Source organism: Hypomesus transpacificus, chromosome 5 (assembly GCF_021917145.1).
Source record: "Hypomesus transpacificus isolate Combined female chromosome 5, fHypTra1, whole genome shotgun sequence".
Lineage (NCBI taxonomy): Eukaryota > Metazoa > Chordata > Actinopteri > Osmeriformes > Osmeridae > Hypomesus > Hypomesus transpacificus.
Window position 1 is genome coordinate 1,652,866 of NC_061064.1, and position 18,350 is coordinate 1,671,215.

Below are 18,350 nucleotides of genomic sequence, written 5' to 3' on the forward strand. Positions count from 1 at the left end.
ATCCAGCTTTAACAGGATGATAAACATCCCAACCACCTTAAATGACGACACTTGAAATGACACCTGGCTCATCTGTCACCTGTCGTGGCCCCCCACTGGGGACCTGACACAGAAACGCTCCTAAATCCCTCCCTGTTCCCCACAGGGCAAGCTGGCAGCAGCTTGACTGGTTCTGTAAAATCTGCAAATCAGAGACCTGGGTCTTTTCCATCTGTCAGCCGGCAGAGTCCTGGAGCCCGTAAGCACACAGGACATGACATCAATAAGTATATTTCTTGTGAAAGGGACTGACAGACATTTGGTCAGAAAATCAATAAGGAGTGGCACAGCAGAGGAGAACCATATGCCACAAAGGACATGAAGGTTCATGTTTAGTGACTTCATTGAATGCTTTATGGCACTCAAAAAAAGGGGGACCGGATGAGTTAAAAAAAAATCTTTATTTCTGCATTTTGTCCTTGTAGTTTCCATACAGAGTGACTGAACTCAAATACAATAATCGTTTGTGGTTGAATCAGATTTTAAAAACAGCAATGTTTTAACTGAAACTGAGCATGGTGTACTAAAGTTAATATAAACTAAATAGTTTCTAAGACCTTTTAGACAAGAGTCCATATGGACGTTTAGAAAAAATATTTACAAAAACTCCTTTTGTCTGCACCTTGTTACTTAAATTGATTATCAATCAAGGTTCCTTTCATTTTGGCCTTCTTTGCCTCCAGCTCAGCCTGTAAACAAACACCAGAGGAAAAAGGGTGTGAGAACAACTGAGAATAAAAGAGCCATTCTAAACCTCAAGCATTGAAGATAAATATAGTAGGACGAAACCCTCAGAGTAAACCGAGTTGGACACATCCATGTTTTTAAATGTGTACATTATTTATAAGGTTGACTTATATAGTCTTGTCCCTCAACATGTAATATTCATGGCTGAGGGAGTCCCATGACACTGGATACAAGATGAGTGTTTTTGTTGTTGAGTTTTTTCCTCACCAGTTCCTGAAGTCTCTTCTTGCTCATGCCTTTCCTCTCCAGCTGCTTCTCAATCACTTTAGCATTCTGGGCGTACGAATCTGCCACCTCTCTCTGCCAAGGAAACAGAGTTAAACAGTTTGATGACACACAAATGACATCTGAGCTGGTCTTAACATCCGCCCTGTAGCAATCAGTCTGCTAAATGAATAAATGTACATTTAATTAAATTCTGACACTTCTGGCAAGTACCACAGTAAACTAATCATTGGATTGAACGTTGTTTACAGCCATTTTAATTATCCTCGTAATGTGTTTTTCTTAAACAAAGCCAAACAAACTATTTTTGTTAACTTACAGCCTCAATTTCCTCCTCTTCTTCATCAATGGTGGACACAGTAACTGAACTGAATTTGCCCATGTCTTTGGTCCGCTTGGTCATCATTACCTGGTAGGGTGGGCCACAGGACACAAATTAACCATTTACTTAGCAGCGATGTTATCACTTATCAAGTATTGTCAATCATACAAATACTCAAATAAATGTATGAAAGATTCAAAGTAAAAGAAAACATACTCTGACTTTTTTGGGAGCCTCCGGCTTTTGACTGTAGACACTCGTATTACCGATTCCTCCTTGTCCAAATTTCACAACCGCTTCATCGATAATAAACGTGACAGGGGTGTTCTTCAATTGGTGTTGATAGAAGAGTAGTAGCCCACACCTAATATTTGAAAATTAACGTTACAACAAACAACCTTACATTTCTGCACGTACAATTTCAAAACAAATATAGCAGCGGAGGCACAATATTTTGTTGTGAGTTTAGTAACGGACCTTTGACGGACTAAAAAACACTTATGTATCAACTGTGTTAGATACTTACTTTCCACATTTCTTACGATACTGTCTCTCAATTCCCTCTGGTCTGCATAGAAAAAGAGAAGAATTAACACAATCACGTAGTCACGCTGTCTAAACATTTCAAATGCAGAAGAATGGCGACTCGATTTTAGTTTCAAAATGCTTCTGACTTTGTACTTTTAGTACCTTTTGATGTAAGTGTTCTCGTCTTCCTCAACATTACAAAACTTGTGTGCATGTTTAGCACCATCGATCACTCTTGATTTGTCTCGTGGCCGCATAGGAAGTTTTTCCAGCTGACAGTCTGTGACAGAGTTGTGGAAGTGTACAAGGCATTCACGTGGGGGAAAAAAAACAAGGCTTGAAGTTCAACCATCGAAAGATAAAACACATGTTAAACGATGTTAAAACGTTCACATTTCTATGTGCTACACAGTTAGGTAGCTAATAAGATAGCATTGATTATGTAGCTATAGGCACTCACCCAGAACTAAAACCATTTGACCACATAAACAATAATACACGTGAAGCGGTTTTTCTCCGTCATCATACTCCTCGCGGTCTCGGGTGTCGGAACAAACAACACTTCGTGACACAACTTTCGGCATGACTGTTACTTCTAATTAAAAGAAGGCAAACATATATTTTAAATGGTAGTCTAGCTAATTTCTACCTGGCTAGCTAGCATCTGGGTCACCACACAGGAAGCAACACGGTGGGCGATTAATGATGACGCAGACACTACGTCAAGAATAGTAGCAACTGTAGTAGGAATCATTGCCTGCAGGGGGCAATATTCGAGTCATTGTATACTAGTATAAAAGCACAAAGGTAAGATTATATTATAATGTCACGTTGTAGGTCATTTGGATAATAATATTATATTATTGAACATTTCTCATCAGATCTTATATGAAAAGGGCCATCTTTCCCTCTCTTTCTGTGTGTGTGTCTGTGTGTGTGTGTGTGTGTGTGTCTGTGTGTGTGTCTGTGTGTGTGTCTGTGTGTGTGTCTGTGTGTGTGTATATGTACAGGAGAAAGAAACAGTGAATAGAAACAGAAAAATTGAGAGAAAGAGAGGGAGGAAGCGAGAGAGAGGAAGCGACAAAGAGAGAGATTGACAGAGAGGGAGAGAGAGAGGGAGAAAGCACAAGAGAGAAAGAGAGGGAGAGAGAGAGAGAGCGAGAAAGAGAGAGAGAGAGAGAGAGAGAGAGAGAGAGAGAGAGAGAGATAGAGCTCACAAAAGTGCAAACGTCTGTGTGTCTCAGGCATCTGACTGTCAAAAGCTGTGGAGTGAGTCCAGTGGAACATCTGTCTCGCTTGCCGTCTCCTGGTTCAGGATTACCCAGCACAAGGAATGGATGCTGCCACAGATTCTAGGATGAACTGTCCATATCTGCTCTCGTATCTCGCCCTAACAGCAGTAATAATAGGTAAGCAATCTCATTAATTAATCTCTAACATAAGAAGGTTTTTTAGGGTACTTCAGATCATTAAAAAAACTATGATTATGCTTCAGTTGATGAGCTTCAACTGATCTTTAGTAATGAAGAGAGGTTAATCATGGGCATTAATCATATTGACATTAATTAGAGCCCATTTATTGTTATATACCCTAATGATTTGAACAGGCTTTACATGAGTCTACTAAATAATTTATAGGTTTTTCTCTTGAGGAAATTGGGAGCACTAGCTGGCATATAGTGCAGAATTTAAAATTGAGATCTAAGACATCAGTCTGAGTAGATTATGTTTTTATAACCTGCTGGATGTCAAGACATGGGTAATTACAATTCTGGATGTGTGTGCGACCTAGAATATCTTAAATGTTCTGGATACAAATATACAGGTTATCATAATTGGCAGGCAGTTGCTCCTGATTATAACGCCATTCTGGATTAATCAACAATTAAATATGTTTCAGTTGGATAAACATGGTCACGCTCTTATGAAAGCAATCCTTCTTTTTCATTCTTTTCTATTCTCAAGTATCTTTGATCCCTGTATTGTGTCAAGAAATGTTTCATTTATTTCATACCCATTGTTGACTGATGCTGTTTGGAAAAATAACTGCCCGTTTTGGGTGAAAAGACTTGACAGGACGGAAAAAGATGGTGTCAGAGGAGAAGCCTTGAATCAGCATCTTTATTCATTAAAATGTGAACACCTTGCTGTCTATTCAGACAAGCTTTAGGCACCAATTATATAGACACAATGGAATAGCATTAAAATATTTTATCCAGGTTTTCATTCTCTTGTCTGTCGATGTTAAAGCCACTCAACTGGGATGGTTAGTGATCTCTGGTGTTGGAGAAAACAAGCAACAGGTACACGTACAAAAACCATTAGAAGCCACAACCTTCGTCTAGTGCATCTTATTTGACTTGTATGTGCTGTGTGATTTCAGGATAGGAATAATAACAACTGCTGATGGGTTCCATTCAGTTAGGCCGTTTATTTCGATATAAAATACAAAAAATATAAACATTTTTTGTATGAATCATTACAATAACACACATCTAATCCGTTCTGCAGGGCAAGACATGCTCTGAAAGAACGGATTGTATTTTTAGTTTTGAAGACACCATATAGTTTGAAGGCAAGATTAATGACTGTGACTTTGAAATGCTAAACGCACGTTTAAGTACACCCCAAAGGACGACAGTGGACTAAAGCAATCAATTGAACTAACTCTTTGAACCAAATGGAAATGAGTTGAGAGAAGATCACACCATGCAGAGCTATTTGCCAACCATTACAGCGACCATCCAACTGAAAACGGTATTAGCAAATGTACTGTAATTATAGCTTTAACAATTTTCTGTAATGATGGATGGTATGGAAGGATCTTGAACTATGACTCCTCATAACATAGGGAATGATTATTAATGTTGAATGGAAAAATGAAATAATTGATTTGTTTTCAGCTGGGGTTTTTCATATTGTTGTTGTGCTGTTGTGTGTTTCACCTTGTTGGAGAAAAGGATCACAGTTTGGTGGTATATGTCGTCCACCTGCTTCCTCCCAGGGACGTCCCATCAGCTTCCTGATGTTGTTTCCTGGAGTCTTGAGGCTGCGAGGTCACAAGAATGGTGGCAGATCCATCAGTTCTTGAGAGCCCCTTCCATCAGTCATGTGACCTAGTAGCATCACGAACTCAGCCGTCACCAGCAGCATCCAGAGAATCGTCATATTCTCCCTCCACTTCTCATGCTTTTATTTCCTATAATTTACTGTTTTTATTATCATGTACTGACATATAGCTTTTATTTATATGAAGCACATTGTATTGCCATTGTGTATTTACTTATGTGAAGCACATTGAATTACCACAGTGCATGAATTGTGCTGTCTAAATAAACTTGCCTTGCCTTCCCCTAAGAGAGCTCTGGACCAGTAATTGTTTCCTGTGTTCTATGTTCTGTGTTCTGTGTTCTGTGTTCTGTGTTCCGTGGTCTGTGTTCCGTGGTCTGTGTTCCGTATTCCGTTTAGGAAGGAGTCTCTCTGGGTTTAATCAGACCGTTTTCTTTTAGAGTCTGCCACAGGCAGTCCGGCCACGGGATCGGACGGCTGCCCACTGGGTCAGTTCCCCTGTGGGAACCTGTCGCTGTGCCTCCCACAGCTCCGCCACTGTAACGGCGTCCAGGACTGTGCTAACGGAGCAGATGAGGAGGACTGCGGTGAGTCTGCAAGGGGGGGGGAGGGGTGTGTGTGTGGGGGGGGGGGGGAGAGGGGTGTGAGGGGAGATGTGTGTGTGTGTGTGTGGTGGGGGGTGGGAGTAACAGATGGCCAGGGTGCAGTGTGTGGTCTTGGAACAGGTATGGTGCTGCTCAAGGGCGGGATGATGTGTGACTGGGAGACTTCTCTTCTTGGTGGCTTCCGGCCTGCGCACTGCAGATTAAACATGACGTTGTACACTAGTATGGATTGAGTCATGATGTGGTATTGTTTGTAGTTTAACATTGACGTTTAACATTTAACGAACCCTTGATAGTATATAAATGTTCCATGATGAAAGATCGATCTATTTTTACTGACCCCTCCCTGACCCTTGCAGTGGATAACAGCGGGTGGCCACACCTATTTGACGCTTTCATGAAGAAGAATGTTTCCAATTCCATGAAGGTTTCCAAAGAATGTTGTAAGTTAAATGATATCGACGATGAACATGAATTAAACAAAAACGTGTGCATAAACAAATGGACCAATGTGCTGTCTCAGCCCCAGCAAAGACAACGATCATTAATCATACCTTGTGTGTGTGTGTGTGTGTGTGTATGTGTGTGTGTGTGTGTGTGTATGTGTGTGTATACGTGTGTGTGTTAAAGTGCTTGAAGTGCTCCCTGAGGAATGTTTCTGCGAGGACCGGCGAGTCAACTGCAACAATAAGGGTCTTCTGGCAGTCCCTGCTGTATCTGCTAATATCACTGCCCTGTAAGTAGAGTCTGAGGATACTAGAGTAGTGGTGGTCTAATGCTATGAAACAACACGGTGTCCATCCTAATGAACTGTTGTGTTTTTCTCCCCAGAGAGCTAAACAGCAACAAAATTGAATCTCTGCAATCAGATGAGTTCATCCGCTATGGTAACCTGGAGAGATTGTGAGTCAGTCTTCTTAGAGTCCTTGGACCACTCTAGTTTTAAGTGTAAATTCAAGAGGTGCTTGTTATAGGTTGTGGCTCTGCTACTGCATGGTGTGTATGGACCACTACCTCAGGGAAGATAAGATGTTCGTCACAACAGGAACAAGACCAAGAGGAGTGGAACTAGACGGGAGTTTCATACATTTTCTCCTCCGTCAAAACAGCTACTGCAGCTTATAGAACGACAATTTGAAATTCTGCCTTTGGCTCCACAATCTCAAGACTTTGTTCTCTTGTACTGTGTGAATAATAATAAACTCAAATCTCTGTTTGGAGAAATGCACGTGGCAGCACGTGTCTATAATGTCTGACCAACAGTGGTCATTTGAATTGAATTGTTAGGAAAGGGCTTATGCAAGAAAATACTGGCATGCTTCGGCTTGGACGCTGAGGGAAATCATGAAAAGAAACTGAGCAGTCATGCATTTCTGACGTTTAAGGTCAAAATAGAGTGTGAAAACGAAATTACTGAAGCACAAATGATTTTCTCTTGATTGTCCTGGGTGTACTGTTTTCATGAACTTACCGGTATGTGAGATGCTTACATGAGTCATACTTATATTCAGCTCACTGTAGGTTCTTACACAAATATATATTTATGATTTGAGGTAGAAGAATCACTAGCCAATCATGTGTCAAATGATGATGTATACATGTCACCATCAAAAGACATTCTCCGGTAGCCCCTCACTTCTGCAAGATTGCACTTCACACAACTTGACTACCTGCATTCCCAGAGATGATGTATGTTTTCACCTTCCAGACATCTGGAGAACAACTGGATCACGACCATCTCTAGACGAGCCTTCTCTGGGCTGCACTCGCTGAAGAGGCTGTAAGTCCCGTCTCTCCCTCACCAGCAGCACAAGCCCTTTTCAATTCCTTTCATCTTTTCCAGGGTGTTGCATAGATTATTTTACAGATCCATCGTTTTTTCTTGTCTGTGGTTTGTGGTAAACCTCATACTGTAGACATGCCAGAGCCCAGTGGGTATGAAAGTCACTCTCCATTTAGCCAGAATAGACAGACTTTGAAAGGCAGCCAGTGTCTGTCAATAAGGGATAAGTTAGATAGCATCACCATGGTCTGTAATTAAGCGAGAGAGAAAAAATCACCCTTGAAAGCATCACCTCTATAAAAGTAGCGAGGTCAGTCTTTATGAGGATAGGACACTGTGGGTCTGTAGTCTTTAGAGTGACAGCTAACTCTAGGATGTTTGACAGAAAATCAACAAGCCCTACTTTTCACATCACCGCTATTCCGCAATTCTCTGTAAGTGTGCAGTCGTAACCGAGATCCTCTCCAGTGAGAATGTGGAACAGACCACAGCAAAGGGAAGATCTGAGCTTCCTACGAATGCACAGATAGTTGGCATGAGGAAAAGGTGGATGTGTTTCCATATTCGATGTTAGCTGCTGTCGCAGAGTTTTCTCTTACCGAAAGCGATACAGATATTAAGGATACTTATGGATATAGACTGTAATATAGATTGTTTCGTAGGCTGCCAAAGTATATGCCGTAAATTAGCCCACATTAATATTTTAGTTGGGCTTTTCATCAGTAAAGATATCTCATCAAAATGCTTTGATGTGTGCTCTTTTTCCCCTCCTGTGCACCTGTCCTGCTGAGATAAGATTTCTCAGTCAGAATCGGATTACGACATTGAAGGCTGGCATTTTCAGGGACCTTTGGAACCTGGAGTGGCTGTAAGTGAAGTCATGGGGCAATGCCCCTCAGTTGTTTTTGTACAAAACAACTCTGTTTAATCCATGATAACCCATAGAAGAGTTGATTTACCTCATGGATGTTTCAGTCCCACGGCTACAAGGCATGAATGAACACAGTGTGTTCAACAACACATTTGTGTGGACACTCCTGCCAGTTACATCTCAGTGTGTGTGGGATTACCACGGTTTATGCAGTAATGAAATGGGTCCTGAGTTTGCTCTCTCGGGGAACTGCATCCACTGAATGACAACACAAAGACTGGATTCATTTGTCTTTAATTCTTTTCATTTTCAGGATTGTTGATGAAAATAGAATCACGTCGCTGAGACAGAAGTCCTTTGAGGGTCTCAAATCGTTATTTTTTGTGTGAGTACAGTATTGATGTGCGCTTGTGTGGTATGAGCTTCACAGTTCACTCTCCCTTTGAATAATTGAAATACATCTAACCAGCTTCCCTATTTGTTTGCGTGAATGTGTGAGTGCATGTGTGTTTGTTCCAGGTCGTTTCTGAACAATTCACTTGAGTTCATCCCCAAGAAGTCTATATGCATGGAAATGCCCCGACTGAACTGGATGTGAGTGACAGTAGGCTACACCAACGCGGAGTAAAGTGGTCCATTCTAATTCACAAACTCTTCATGAAAATAACTTTTTATTGCAATGATCAAATGTAATTGCAGCATCGCTCAGTAATTGTTGTTTACAGCACCTAGGGTGACAAGTTTCAAACACGTCCTTTTTATTTACAGGGAACTTGAGGGAAACAGGATTTCATCCATGAGGTCTTCAAGCTTTCAAAAGTGCACCTCTTTGACAGTACTGTGAGTTTGATGGGGACATATTTCTGTCTCAGGAGACAATCTGAAACCTGTTTATGGTTTTTGTGTTACAATTCAATCACACAGAAAGCCTTTTTGTGGTGATGAATTCATGTTCAATACTAAGTTCCTTTAAGTATCTGTAATGGAATGAAGCAATTAACTTTCACATCTTCTCCAACGGGGAGTTGAATGCGATTAAGGACGACTCTTTTTTGGCTCTCCTAACTAACCAAGGTCTCTTCTAACTCCAATACTCCTAAGTGAAACTGAAGGTACAGCTGCCATGATGCTTGTATCAGCACCTTAAACAGCTTGTGGTGTCTAATGAGATTCAGGTCAAAGTAAGCTACCGAAGCTTCTTTAAATGGATTCAGCAGTTTCTGTAACTGCTGATTGCCCCTCAGTCGTCAAATGATAGTGATAGCAATGAGGGGTGTCAGAAAAAGAAGAAATTCAATCATAAATCGTGCGATATGTGTGAGCTCTCTTAATTGAACTTTGGGGATTCAGGGTTGGGGTCCTACATGCTTGGCCTGGTTAGAGCCTGCATGATAAGTATGGATTCAGGGTTGGGGTCCTACATGCTTGGCCTGGTTAGAGCCTGCATGATAAGTATGGATTCCACATTGTGAATTATTGAGGCATTTCTTCACAATGCTGAAAATTTATAGATATGAATATCTTTTTTGTGATATCTTTATTCCTTGAGGTTTGTATCTGTTTTGATTTTTGTTTTTCTTTCAGTTGTTTGTTTGGTTATATTATTTAAATCGAATAAATAAGGTAATAATGAATACATGTTGGCATGTGCTGACTGAATATAAGAAAACCTGTTGTAGTTTACAATTGTTGTTGGATGTAGTATGTAAGCGCCTTAAGTACAAGGTTTCTTGCAGGGCTCTAAGGGGAAACAGAATACAGGGCGTTGAGGACGGAACGTTTGATGAAATGCAAAGCTTAATAGACTTGTGAGTACAATTTCCATTGAGTTCTTGTAATTCCAGTCACCCCAATCTGTGCACATGCAGTGTAAATGTATCTAAGGATTTTCTTTTCATTCCAGGGACTTATCTGTAAACAGAATTGGGGAGTTGTCCCCATCTCTATTCCGTAATCTTCACAACCTGAAGCAGTTGTGAGTACACATGCCAAGGGCATTTTGGGCACAATTGGAGGTTAATAGTAGAACGCTTTCAATTGGTGTCTCTGCGTGAAAACAGACTGATAACTTTGAGTCCTGAGTGCGTTTATTGTTTGGTGTTTTGAATCCCTCTGTGATTTATACCACAGAGAACAAATGTGATGAGACAGGGCCAAGAATGAAATGAATCCAGATCAGATGCTTTGTAATGACCTCCTTTGTTTTTCAGGAACATTTCAAACAACCCCCTGACTCACATTTACGACAATCAGTTTGACAGTTTTGTCAATTTGCAATCGCTGTAAGTAATTCCATGTCACAGTCCACCGAGAGACCTAGAAACTGTTACTGTGGACGTGGAGAGATGCTTACACCCTTTTCATGTGCTGTTTGTCAGGAGCATCGAGGATGTGGAGATACCCAATATCAGCATCCAGATGTTTCGATCTCTTAGCAACCTTTCACACATGTGAGTAGAGAGGCATGCTTGGGTTTGCTCTCCTTTCAAACTACATCATGATAGGCCAGTTTATGTAATTGCATAATGGAGTCCCATATGAAACATGCATTATTAAGTCCTGTAAGTATCCATCTATGTGTACATCCTTTGTGTGCAGCCCTGCTCATACTTTGAGGTCCGCTGTGCTATAAATAAGATGTTAATTCCCCCAGCATTGCACGAGTAGCTCAACACAAAGACAAATTTCTACATCACTACAACACAGTTCTGTCTGATTATTTCAGTCAGTTTCTCTGGAGAGCTAAATGTGTACATACTGGCTTGGGGGCCAAAGCTTCTTATGCAAAACAAAGAAAGGCTTCATGAAAAGAATAGTGAGTAAACAAACAAGATGTTGTATGATTTGTTGCCAAATAACCATTTTGGCACCATGTATTAGATTGTGGGCCTGTAATGCATTTATGTTGCAGTGGAAGATGATGTTGATCATTAACTGTAACCTGATGATAAGCCTGGACAACAATAATAAGCCTAACTTAATGTGTTCTGTAAGATCTCGTTTCAGCTCATTTGGAATACTTTCCTACACTGTAGATCAATGTCATCAAGTATGATTTTAGGGGGGTTTAGCTTCCAAAAGTCAGATCATCTGTTTACTTAATATCATACTTAATTTTGGAGTTTACCGAGACTCTTTAGGCCTCAATATTGATCCACAATCATTCCTGCTGTAGTCTAAAAGGTGTTCAGAGACAACATCCACCTCAAATGGGCCTTTGAGTCGTTTCTGAAATTGTTCCTCTCATTTTGCATCCTTCACTTCAGATATTTTAAAAGGTTTGAATACTGCGGCTACTCTCCGAACGTGCGGAGTTGTAAGCCGAACACCGATGGGATTTCCTCGTTTGAAAACTTGCTGGCCAACATCATTCTGCGTGTGTTCGTGTGGGTCGTGGCATCTGTCATCTGCTTCGGAAACGTGTTTGTCATCTGCCTGAGATCCTGCGTTGCATCCGAGAACCAGCACCACACAATGGCCATCATATCGCTGTGCTGTGAGTAACAACAATTAAAAAGTATTTTCCAAAAAACAAACCAAAAAAACACTGATTTCGAAGTAAACAAAACCAGGACCACACACAAACCTGCACTTCTCGGATATTCTTATAAAATCGGATATTATAGGTGCCGACTGTTTGATGGGAGTCTACCTGTTCTTCATCGGGGCGTTCGACATCAAGTACTGTGGAGAATACAACAGACATGCACAGCTTTGGATGGAGAGCCTGCAGTGCCAGCTGATTGGCTGCCTGGCCATGCTGTCCACTGAGGTGTCAGTCATGCTGTTGACCTACATGACTCTGGAGAAGTATCTGTGCATCGTGTTTCCTTTCCACAACTACAGAGCCGGTCGCAAGCAGACCCTGTTCTATTTGATTTTCATCTGGGTCCTTGGCTTCATGATTGCCGTGATCCCCTTCTGGGACAAGCAGACCTTTGGGAATTACTATGGCAGGAATGGAGTTTGTTTTCCACTTCATTCAGACGACATGGAGAAGCCTGGAGCCCGATGCTACTCGACAGGAATATTTCTAGGTGAGAGGGACATTAAACTCCTAAGGGTGGTTTTGAAGAACGTACACAGGATCAGATGCTGTCGGCCCACATACTAAGTCTTGTTATATCCCTGTGTTGAACTGTATAATGTATGTTAAATCTTTCTGTCTTTTCAGGATTGAACCTCTTTGCCTTTATCATGATCGTGTTCTCTTACACCAGCATGTTTTATTCAGTGCGGAAAACAGCCAGCACAGCTCGCCAAAGCGTCTTAAACAAGGAAGTTTCCATAGCAAAGAGGTTCTTTTTCATCGTTTTCACAGACGCAATGTGTTGGATACCTATATTCATCCTCAAAATCCTGTCTTTGCTAAGAGTGGAGATCACAGGTACTGTCAGAAGCTTATGTTACTCGATGACCTATTCAACGTGCTCTTGTCTGATGGTTTTCAACTGATTCCATTTCAGGGACCATCATTCTGTGGGTGGTGATCTTCATCCTTCCCATCAACAGTGCCCTAAACCCCATCCTCTACACTATCACCACCAGCTCCTTCCAGGAGAGACTCCAGCTGTGTCTGAAGATGAGGTGTAGGGAGGTGGGAGTACGGGGCCCCTCCCAACACGGCTCAGACATCTTCCATCCGCCCAGCGCTCTGTAAACGCCCGCTTGAAAGAACACCGTGTACGTCACTGTCATCACTCTCCATCTACGAGAAAATACCACCTGCCCGTGAATCTGGTGTAAAGACACATGTAAATGCAGATTCAACTCCTATTTTGTAACACATTGTTGAAAGATTCCATATATTGTCCACAACGGTGAAATAAATGCAACAGAATTGAAGTCAGCTGATTTATTGAATGAACTAGAGACAGCCTGTCCTGGCCTTTAGTTGTGGCAGGAACCAGACATCCCAGACAGCACAGCACAGACACACAGCAGACAACAGAGACACATAGCACAGAGAACACAGCACAGACACAGAAGATGCAGAAGGTGGTACAAGCAGGAGCTGTACATCATATGCAACACAGCTCAATCCTCCAGACACATTGATTAATAAAAAAAAAAAGTTTATTGATTTTGCTGTGTGGTGAGAGAAGCATAATACAAATAGGTAGTACATTAAGAAAAAACATACCTTAAACAAGAAAGAAACGTCCATTTCAACTGTAAGTACAAAGGTTATAATAAGACTGCAATCCATAAAAAATATATACAACTTGAGTTTATTTCTATTTTTCTCCAACCTAAAATTGTTCCCTGTGGTAATTATTCTGTGGTAAGATAGAAGCGAATGAGACATTTGTGTAACAAAGCACGTAGTCAGAATAAAACACTAGCAGAAAAGCATTTGATCATTGCACTGCCTCCCACTGCACACATACTGCACATAATGCTTGACTGAAAGACATCATAAGGACACACACAGACATAAATAAAACATTGATAACAGAAAATCAATAATACTAATATTGCAAAGACAAGTGAGTGAGCCTGCAAAAGTGTCTTTCAGAAAGGTTAAGGCTTTGACAAGCATAAGCATATACAGTAGTGCTGCCCCTATATATGTTACACCATATCTTTGTGTTTTATCATCCCGTCCTATGACAACAGATGACGATGATCACCCTAAGGAGATCTGATTGGGACCAATCATCTCTCAGCCATCACTGACTGAGCCATTTGAGATTGTTATTAGGAGAGATGTTCTTTACAGACGAGTCACAAAAAGATGGAGTACAAAGCTAGACAATGAAGGTGTCCAGACAATAGTGATGATGTTGAACACTTGAGGAAAGAAACAGCGAAACCAGGGCAGAACAGGAGCAGAGAACTCAGACAAACATGACCACCGCGGCACCTCTAAAAACACCCTGATGACTGCATCATGCGCGCTCCAAGGCCTCAGACACATTCTAGATGTGAAAATGACATGTTAAGGTGCCATTCTCAAGGACGCAATGCACCTGGTCGCATGAGCACAACATATTATTGGAGAATTTATCAGGAGTGAAAAGGCATAGCCGACAGCACAGGAGGCAGGACTGCTTTTGCGCTCACCTGAGTTGAGGGAAGCAGGTTTCACCTCAAAACAATCAGTGGCTTGATGATTTCACAGCAGCACTCACATGGGAAACGATATGCAGATAGAGTAAGTAAAGCTGTTGTAACGATTGTCCTTACATTCCTGTATAGAATTTGTTTTCTTTTCCTGAGGATGGATTTTCCATAGAGGACAAAAATAATCTCTGATGCACTTTAATTCACTACTATTTAAAGCACTCAACTTGGCACAGTACTTAATATAATTTAAATCAGTGCTTTCTATTTCCATCTTGATTTGGATTTAATGAAGGCAATCAGATCAGAGACCAATGCAATCATTTCACCAGAGACCCTCCACACTGCGTCTGTGCACTCTGAGCGATAGTCCAGAGACCCTCCACACTGCGTCTGTGCACTCTGAGCGATAGTCCAGAGACCCTCCACACTGCGTCTGTGCACTCTGAGCGATAGTCCAGAGACCCACCACACTGCGTCTGTGCACTCTGAGCGATAGTCCAACAATCCCTTTAAGATGAGGACAGAGCTAACAGACGCAGCAGGCCGCAGATGAAGTCCTGACGAAGACGTGTTTGTTTCATAGCTTGGTCTCCGTTCCATGGACCATGAGCACAGGGAAGGATCCTCGTATCCTAGCAACATCCACGGCACAAAGGTGTCCAAACACTTTGTTGTACCACTCGGGTGATCGCCCTCTGGAAACGGAGAGAACGGGATCAAGCAGCTATTTCAATGACATGCTTACAAAAGCATCCTGGTCTCAGAAACTACTTTAGAACACAATGGACCCACAGCCGCAGATGTTAGCCATCCACAGACACAGAGCCCACGCCAGCCCTGCAGTAGTGAGTGGGGGTGGGGGTGTACCTGAGGTCAGCCCTGCAGTAGTGAGTGAGGGTGTACCTGAGGTCAGCCCTGCAGTAGTGAGTGAGGGTGTACCTGAGGTCAGTCCTGCAGTAGTGAGTGAGGGTGTACCTGAGGTCAGTCCTGCAGTAGTGAGTGAGGGTGTACCTGAGGTCAGTCCTGCAGTAGTGAGTGGGGGCAAGGGTGTACCTGAGGTCAGCCCTGCAGTAGTGAGTGAGGGTGTACCTGAGGTCAGCCCTGCAGTAGTGAGTGAGGGTGTACCTGAGGTCAGCCCTGCAGTAGTGAGTGAGGGTGTACCTGAGGTCAGCCCTGCAGTAGTGAGTGAGGGTGTACCTGAGGTCAGTCCTGCAGTAGTGAGTGAGGGTGTACCTGAGGTCAGTCCTGCAGTAGTGAGTGAGGGTGTACCTGAGGTCAGCCCTGCAGTAGTGAGTGAGGGTGTACCTGAGGTCAGCCCTGCAGTAGTGAGTGAGGGTGTACCTGAGGTCAGCCCTGCAGTAGTGAGTGAGGGTGTACCTGAGGTCAGCCCTGCAGTAGTGAGTGAGGGTGTACCTGAGGTCAGCCCTGCAGTAGTGAGTGAGGGTGTACCTGAGGTCAGCCCTGCAGTAGTGAGTGGGGGTGGGGGTGTACCTGAGGTCAGTCCTGCAGTAGTGAGTGAGGGTGTACCTGAGGTCAGCCCTGCAGTAGTGAGTGAGGGTGTACCTGAGGTCAGCCCTGCAGTAGTGAGTGAGGGTGTACCTGAGGTCAGTCCTGCAGTAGTGAGTGGGGGCAAGGGTGTACCTGAGGTCAGTCCTGCAGTAGTGAGTGGGGGCAAGGGTGTACCTGAGGTCAGCCCTGCAGTAGTGAGTGAGGGTGTACCTGAGGTCAGTCCTGCAGTAGTGAGTGAGGGTGTACCTGAGGTCAGTCCTGCAGTAGTGAGTGAGGGTGTACCTGAGGTCAGTCCTGCAGTAGTGAGTGGGGGCAAGGGTGTACCTGAGGTCAGTCCTGCAGTAGTGAGTGAGGGTGTACCTGAGGTCAGCCCTGCAGTAGTGAGTGAGGGTGTACCTGAGGTCAGTCCTGCAGTAGTGAGTGAGGGTGTACCTGAGGTCAGTCCTGCAGTAGTGAGTGAGGGTGTACCTGAGGTCAGCCCTGCAGTAGTGAGTGAGGGTGTACCTGAGGTCAGCCCTGCAGTAGTGAGTGAGGGTGTACCTGAGGTCAGTCCTGCAGTAGTGAGTGAGGGTGTACCTGAGGTCAGCCCTGCAGTAGTGAGTGAGGGTGTACCTGAGGTCAGTCCTGCAGTAGTGAGTGAGGGTGTACCTGAGGTCAGTCCTGCAGTAGTGAGTGAGGGTGTACCTGAGGTCAGTCCTGCAGTAGTGAGTGAGGGTGTACCTGAGGTCAGCCCTGCAGTAGTGAGTGAGGGTGTACCTGAGGTCAGCCCTGCAGTAGTGAGTGAGGGTGTACCTGAGGTCAGTCCTGCAGTAGTGAGTGAGGGTGTACCTGAGGTCAGTCCTGCAGTAGTGAGTGAGGGTGTACCTGAGGTCAGTCCTGCAGTAGTGAGTGAGGCGGGAGCGTCCCCTCCCCAGGGGCTCTATCAGGATGCGGGAGGTGAGGAGGACGGCCCGCAGGCCGCAGTCCAGGTGCACGTCCTCGTGGTCGACTGACGACGACACCAGAAGACACAGGCCTTTGGGAAGGTCGGAGCACCACCTCCTAAACCACACGGACCACAAGGACCACTGCTTCAGAACAAAACCTGGCCTTCATCAGCACAACAGCAGGAACGGCACACGCCCCGATAATGATCATCATCACCCACCATCTCCGGTCTGCCGTGAATGGGTTTGTTGGTGCGAGCGGAGCCCAAAGGAGTTTGGGTGGTACGGGGCGTTAGTAGACGGTTGCGGTCCTTACCTCAGCACCACAAAGTCCTTGCGGGGGAGCGGTGCCATGCTGTCCGTGACGTAGTGGTACACCTCCGTGTTGTTCCCCAGCTCCTCCACCACGCGGCTGTGCAGCAGGTCATCGTCCCACAGGTGGCGCTCTCGCAGAACTCGGTGTAGGACCGTCTGGGGCGGGGCCTCGATCTCCGTGGAGACTCTCCATAATCTGATTGGATGGCCGTGCCCCACCTGCGGAGAGGAACGCTTAGCTCAGCACACAGTCGACTAGGAAAAGAGGGCGTGTCAACGGTGTCCACCACCGAAGCCACGAGGACATGCAGCTCATGGCAAGATATCAGTATCGTACAGTCGGTTCAAGATATCAGTATCGTACAGTCGGTTCTTCCGTTATCAAATCCAATTTTATTCGTATGGCTTTTTTTACAAGCAATGTCACAGAGGGCATCACATACGCTCACAGAACTGCACCTGAACCAACCTAGACCCTCAGGATAAACTCCAAGGAAAACTCAAAGAGAAATAATGCAGGGACCTGGTGAGGAGCAGTTCCGTGTGGGTTAGAGGGGAGGAGAGATCACCAGGAGCGCTACCTTCTTGTAGGAGAGCTCTGTGTTTTCTGGTCCTTGGGCACTGTGCCAGCCTCTGCTCTTCTCCGCGGCCTCCCTCAGCAGTGTCTGGATGTTGTCCTCCAGGTAGGCGCGGTAGTCCACAGGCTCCCCCAGCAGGTTGAGGCCCAGGCCGTGCAGCGGGAGGGGCTGGGCGTCAGCCGCTATGTACGAGTTACGCGACTGCAGCATCATCTCGTGAGGGATCTAGCCAAGCACACACAGGAAGTGGGGATCAAGCACACACAGGAAGTGAGGATCAAGCACACAGGAAGTGAGGATCAAGCACACACAGGAAGTGAGGATCAAGCACACAGGAAGTGGGGATCAAGACTTGTGAATCTGCACGCGGCGCTAGGAATTTATTATGTGGTTTATTCCACTGCCCACCAGTTTTTCAGTTTCTCTATGGATTAAAATAATAATTACTAATAAAAAATACTAACGTATTTACACATTTATTCGAATTTCTGTCCTTGAAAAATAATGAGTTGATTCATGTGTACAGTGTATTCATGCATGTCTGTCAATGGAGCATTTTCCTGAGCTATTATGGGATTCCTGTCCATGAACTATACCTGGAATAATTTCTTGCAATCCACGATCATGTGGCTGAGTCCTTGAGTGGCGGCCATGTTTTCACTCAGGTCCTTGTGGTCTGGTTTGACCCCTGCGCCTCGCCGGCTGATTAACCTGACACACGAGGAGAACAACATGAGGAGAACAACACGAGGAGAACAACACAA

General features: G+C 44.0%; 3 protein-coding genes across 6 annotated transcripts in view; 1 reads left to right on the plus strand and 2 right to left on the minus strand.

The window, feature by feature from the left end:
- Positions 1-421: 421 nt before the first annotated feature.
- steep1 (STING1 ER exit protein 1) lies at positions 422-2,571 on the minus strand. Its single transcript, XM_047020454.1, has 7 exons — positions 2,322-2,571; positions 2,024-2,141; positions 1,860-1,901; positions 1,550-1,697; positions 1,331-1,420; positions 994-1,086; positions 422-728 (listed from the first exon to the last, which is right to left on the minus strand). Exons 1-7 carry the CDS (start codon positions 2,443-2,445, stop codon positions 666-668), a joined length of 678 nt encoding a protein of 225 aa, XP_046876410.1. The 5' UTR covers positions 2,446-2,571; the 3' UTR covers positions 422-665.
- A 2,095-nt stretch (positions 2,572-4,666) lies between these two features.
- rxfp2l (relaxin family peptide receptor 2, like) lies at positions 4,667-13,158 on the plus strand. Its single transcript, XM_047020905.1, has 17 exons — positions 4,667-4,673; positions 5,371-5,517; positions 6,166-6,271; positions 6,367-6,438; positions 7,244-7,315; positions 8,115-8,186; positions 8,503-8,574; positions 8,709-8,783; positions 8,958-9,029; positions 9,926-9,997; positions 10,093-10,164; positions 10,400-10,471; positions 10,568-10,639; positions 11,456-11,685; positions 11,816-12,226; positions 12,364-12,576; positions 12,656-13,158. Exons 1-17 carry the CDS (start codon positions 4,667-4,669, stop codon positions 12,847-12,849), a joined length of 2,031 nt encoding a protein of 676 aa, XP_046876861.1. The 3' UTR covers positions 12,850-13,158.
- An 89-nt stretch (positions 13,159-13,247) lies between these two features.
- stard8 (StAR-related lipid transfer (START) domain containing 8) overlaps positions 13,248-18,350 on the minus strand; it is a 20,548-nt gene continuing 15,445 nt past the window's right edge. For all 4 annotated transcript variants that reach the window (XM_047020192.1, XM_047020191.1, XM_047020189.1 and 1 more), the window contains 5 exons: positions 18,183-18,297; positions 17,590-17,811; positions 17,010-17,227; positions 16,632-16,808; positions 13,248-14,953 (listed from right to left, as the gene is read on the minus strand). In XM_047020192.1, the coding sequence (XP_046876148.1) occupies positions 14,836-14,953; positions 16,632-16,808; positions 17,010-17,227; positions 17,590-17,811; positions 18,183-18,297 (850 nt within the window). In that variant the 3' untranslated portion in view covers positions 13,248-14,835. The remainder of the gene's footprint in view (positions 14,954-16,631; positions 16,809-17,009; positions 17,228-17,589; positions 17,812-18,182; positions 18,298-18,350) is intronic.

What these genes read in the sequence shown, in the direction of transcription:
- steep1 (XM_047020454.1), bottom strand. Translation starts at nt 2,445, where the DNA reads ATGCCGAAAGTTGTGTCACGAAGTGTTGTTTGTTCCGACACCCGAGAC. An exon ending in TCAAATGGTTTTAGTTCTGG is followed by an intron (nt 2,142 to 2,321) that starts GTGAGTGCCTAT and finishes ACTCTGTCACAG; the next exon opens with ACTGTCAGCTGGAAAAACTT. An exon ending in AAGAGGAGGAAATTGAGGCT is followed by an intron (nt 1,087 to 1,330) that starts GTAAGTTAACAA and finishes TTTCCTTGGCAG; the next exon opens with AGAGAGGTGGCAGATTCGTA.
- rxfp2l (XM_047020905.1), top strand. An exon ending in TTTGTCAATTTGCAATCGCT is followed by an intron (nt 10,472 to 10,567) that starts GTAAGTAATTCC and finishes GCTGTTTGTCAG; the next exon opens with GAGCATCGAGGATGTGGAGA. An exon ending in CTTAGCAACCTTTCACACAT is followed by an intron (nt 10,640 to 11,455) that starts GTGAGTAGAGAG and finishes CCTTCACTTCAG; the next exon opens with ATATTTTAAAAGGTTTGAAT.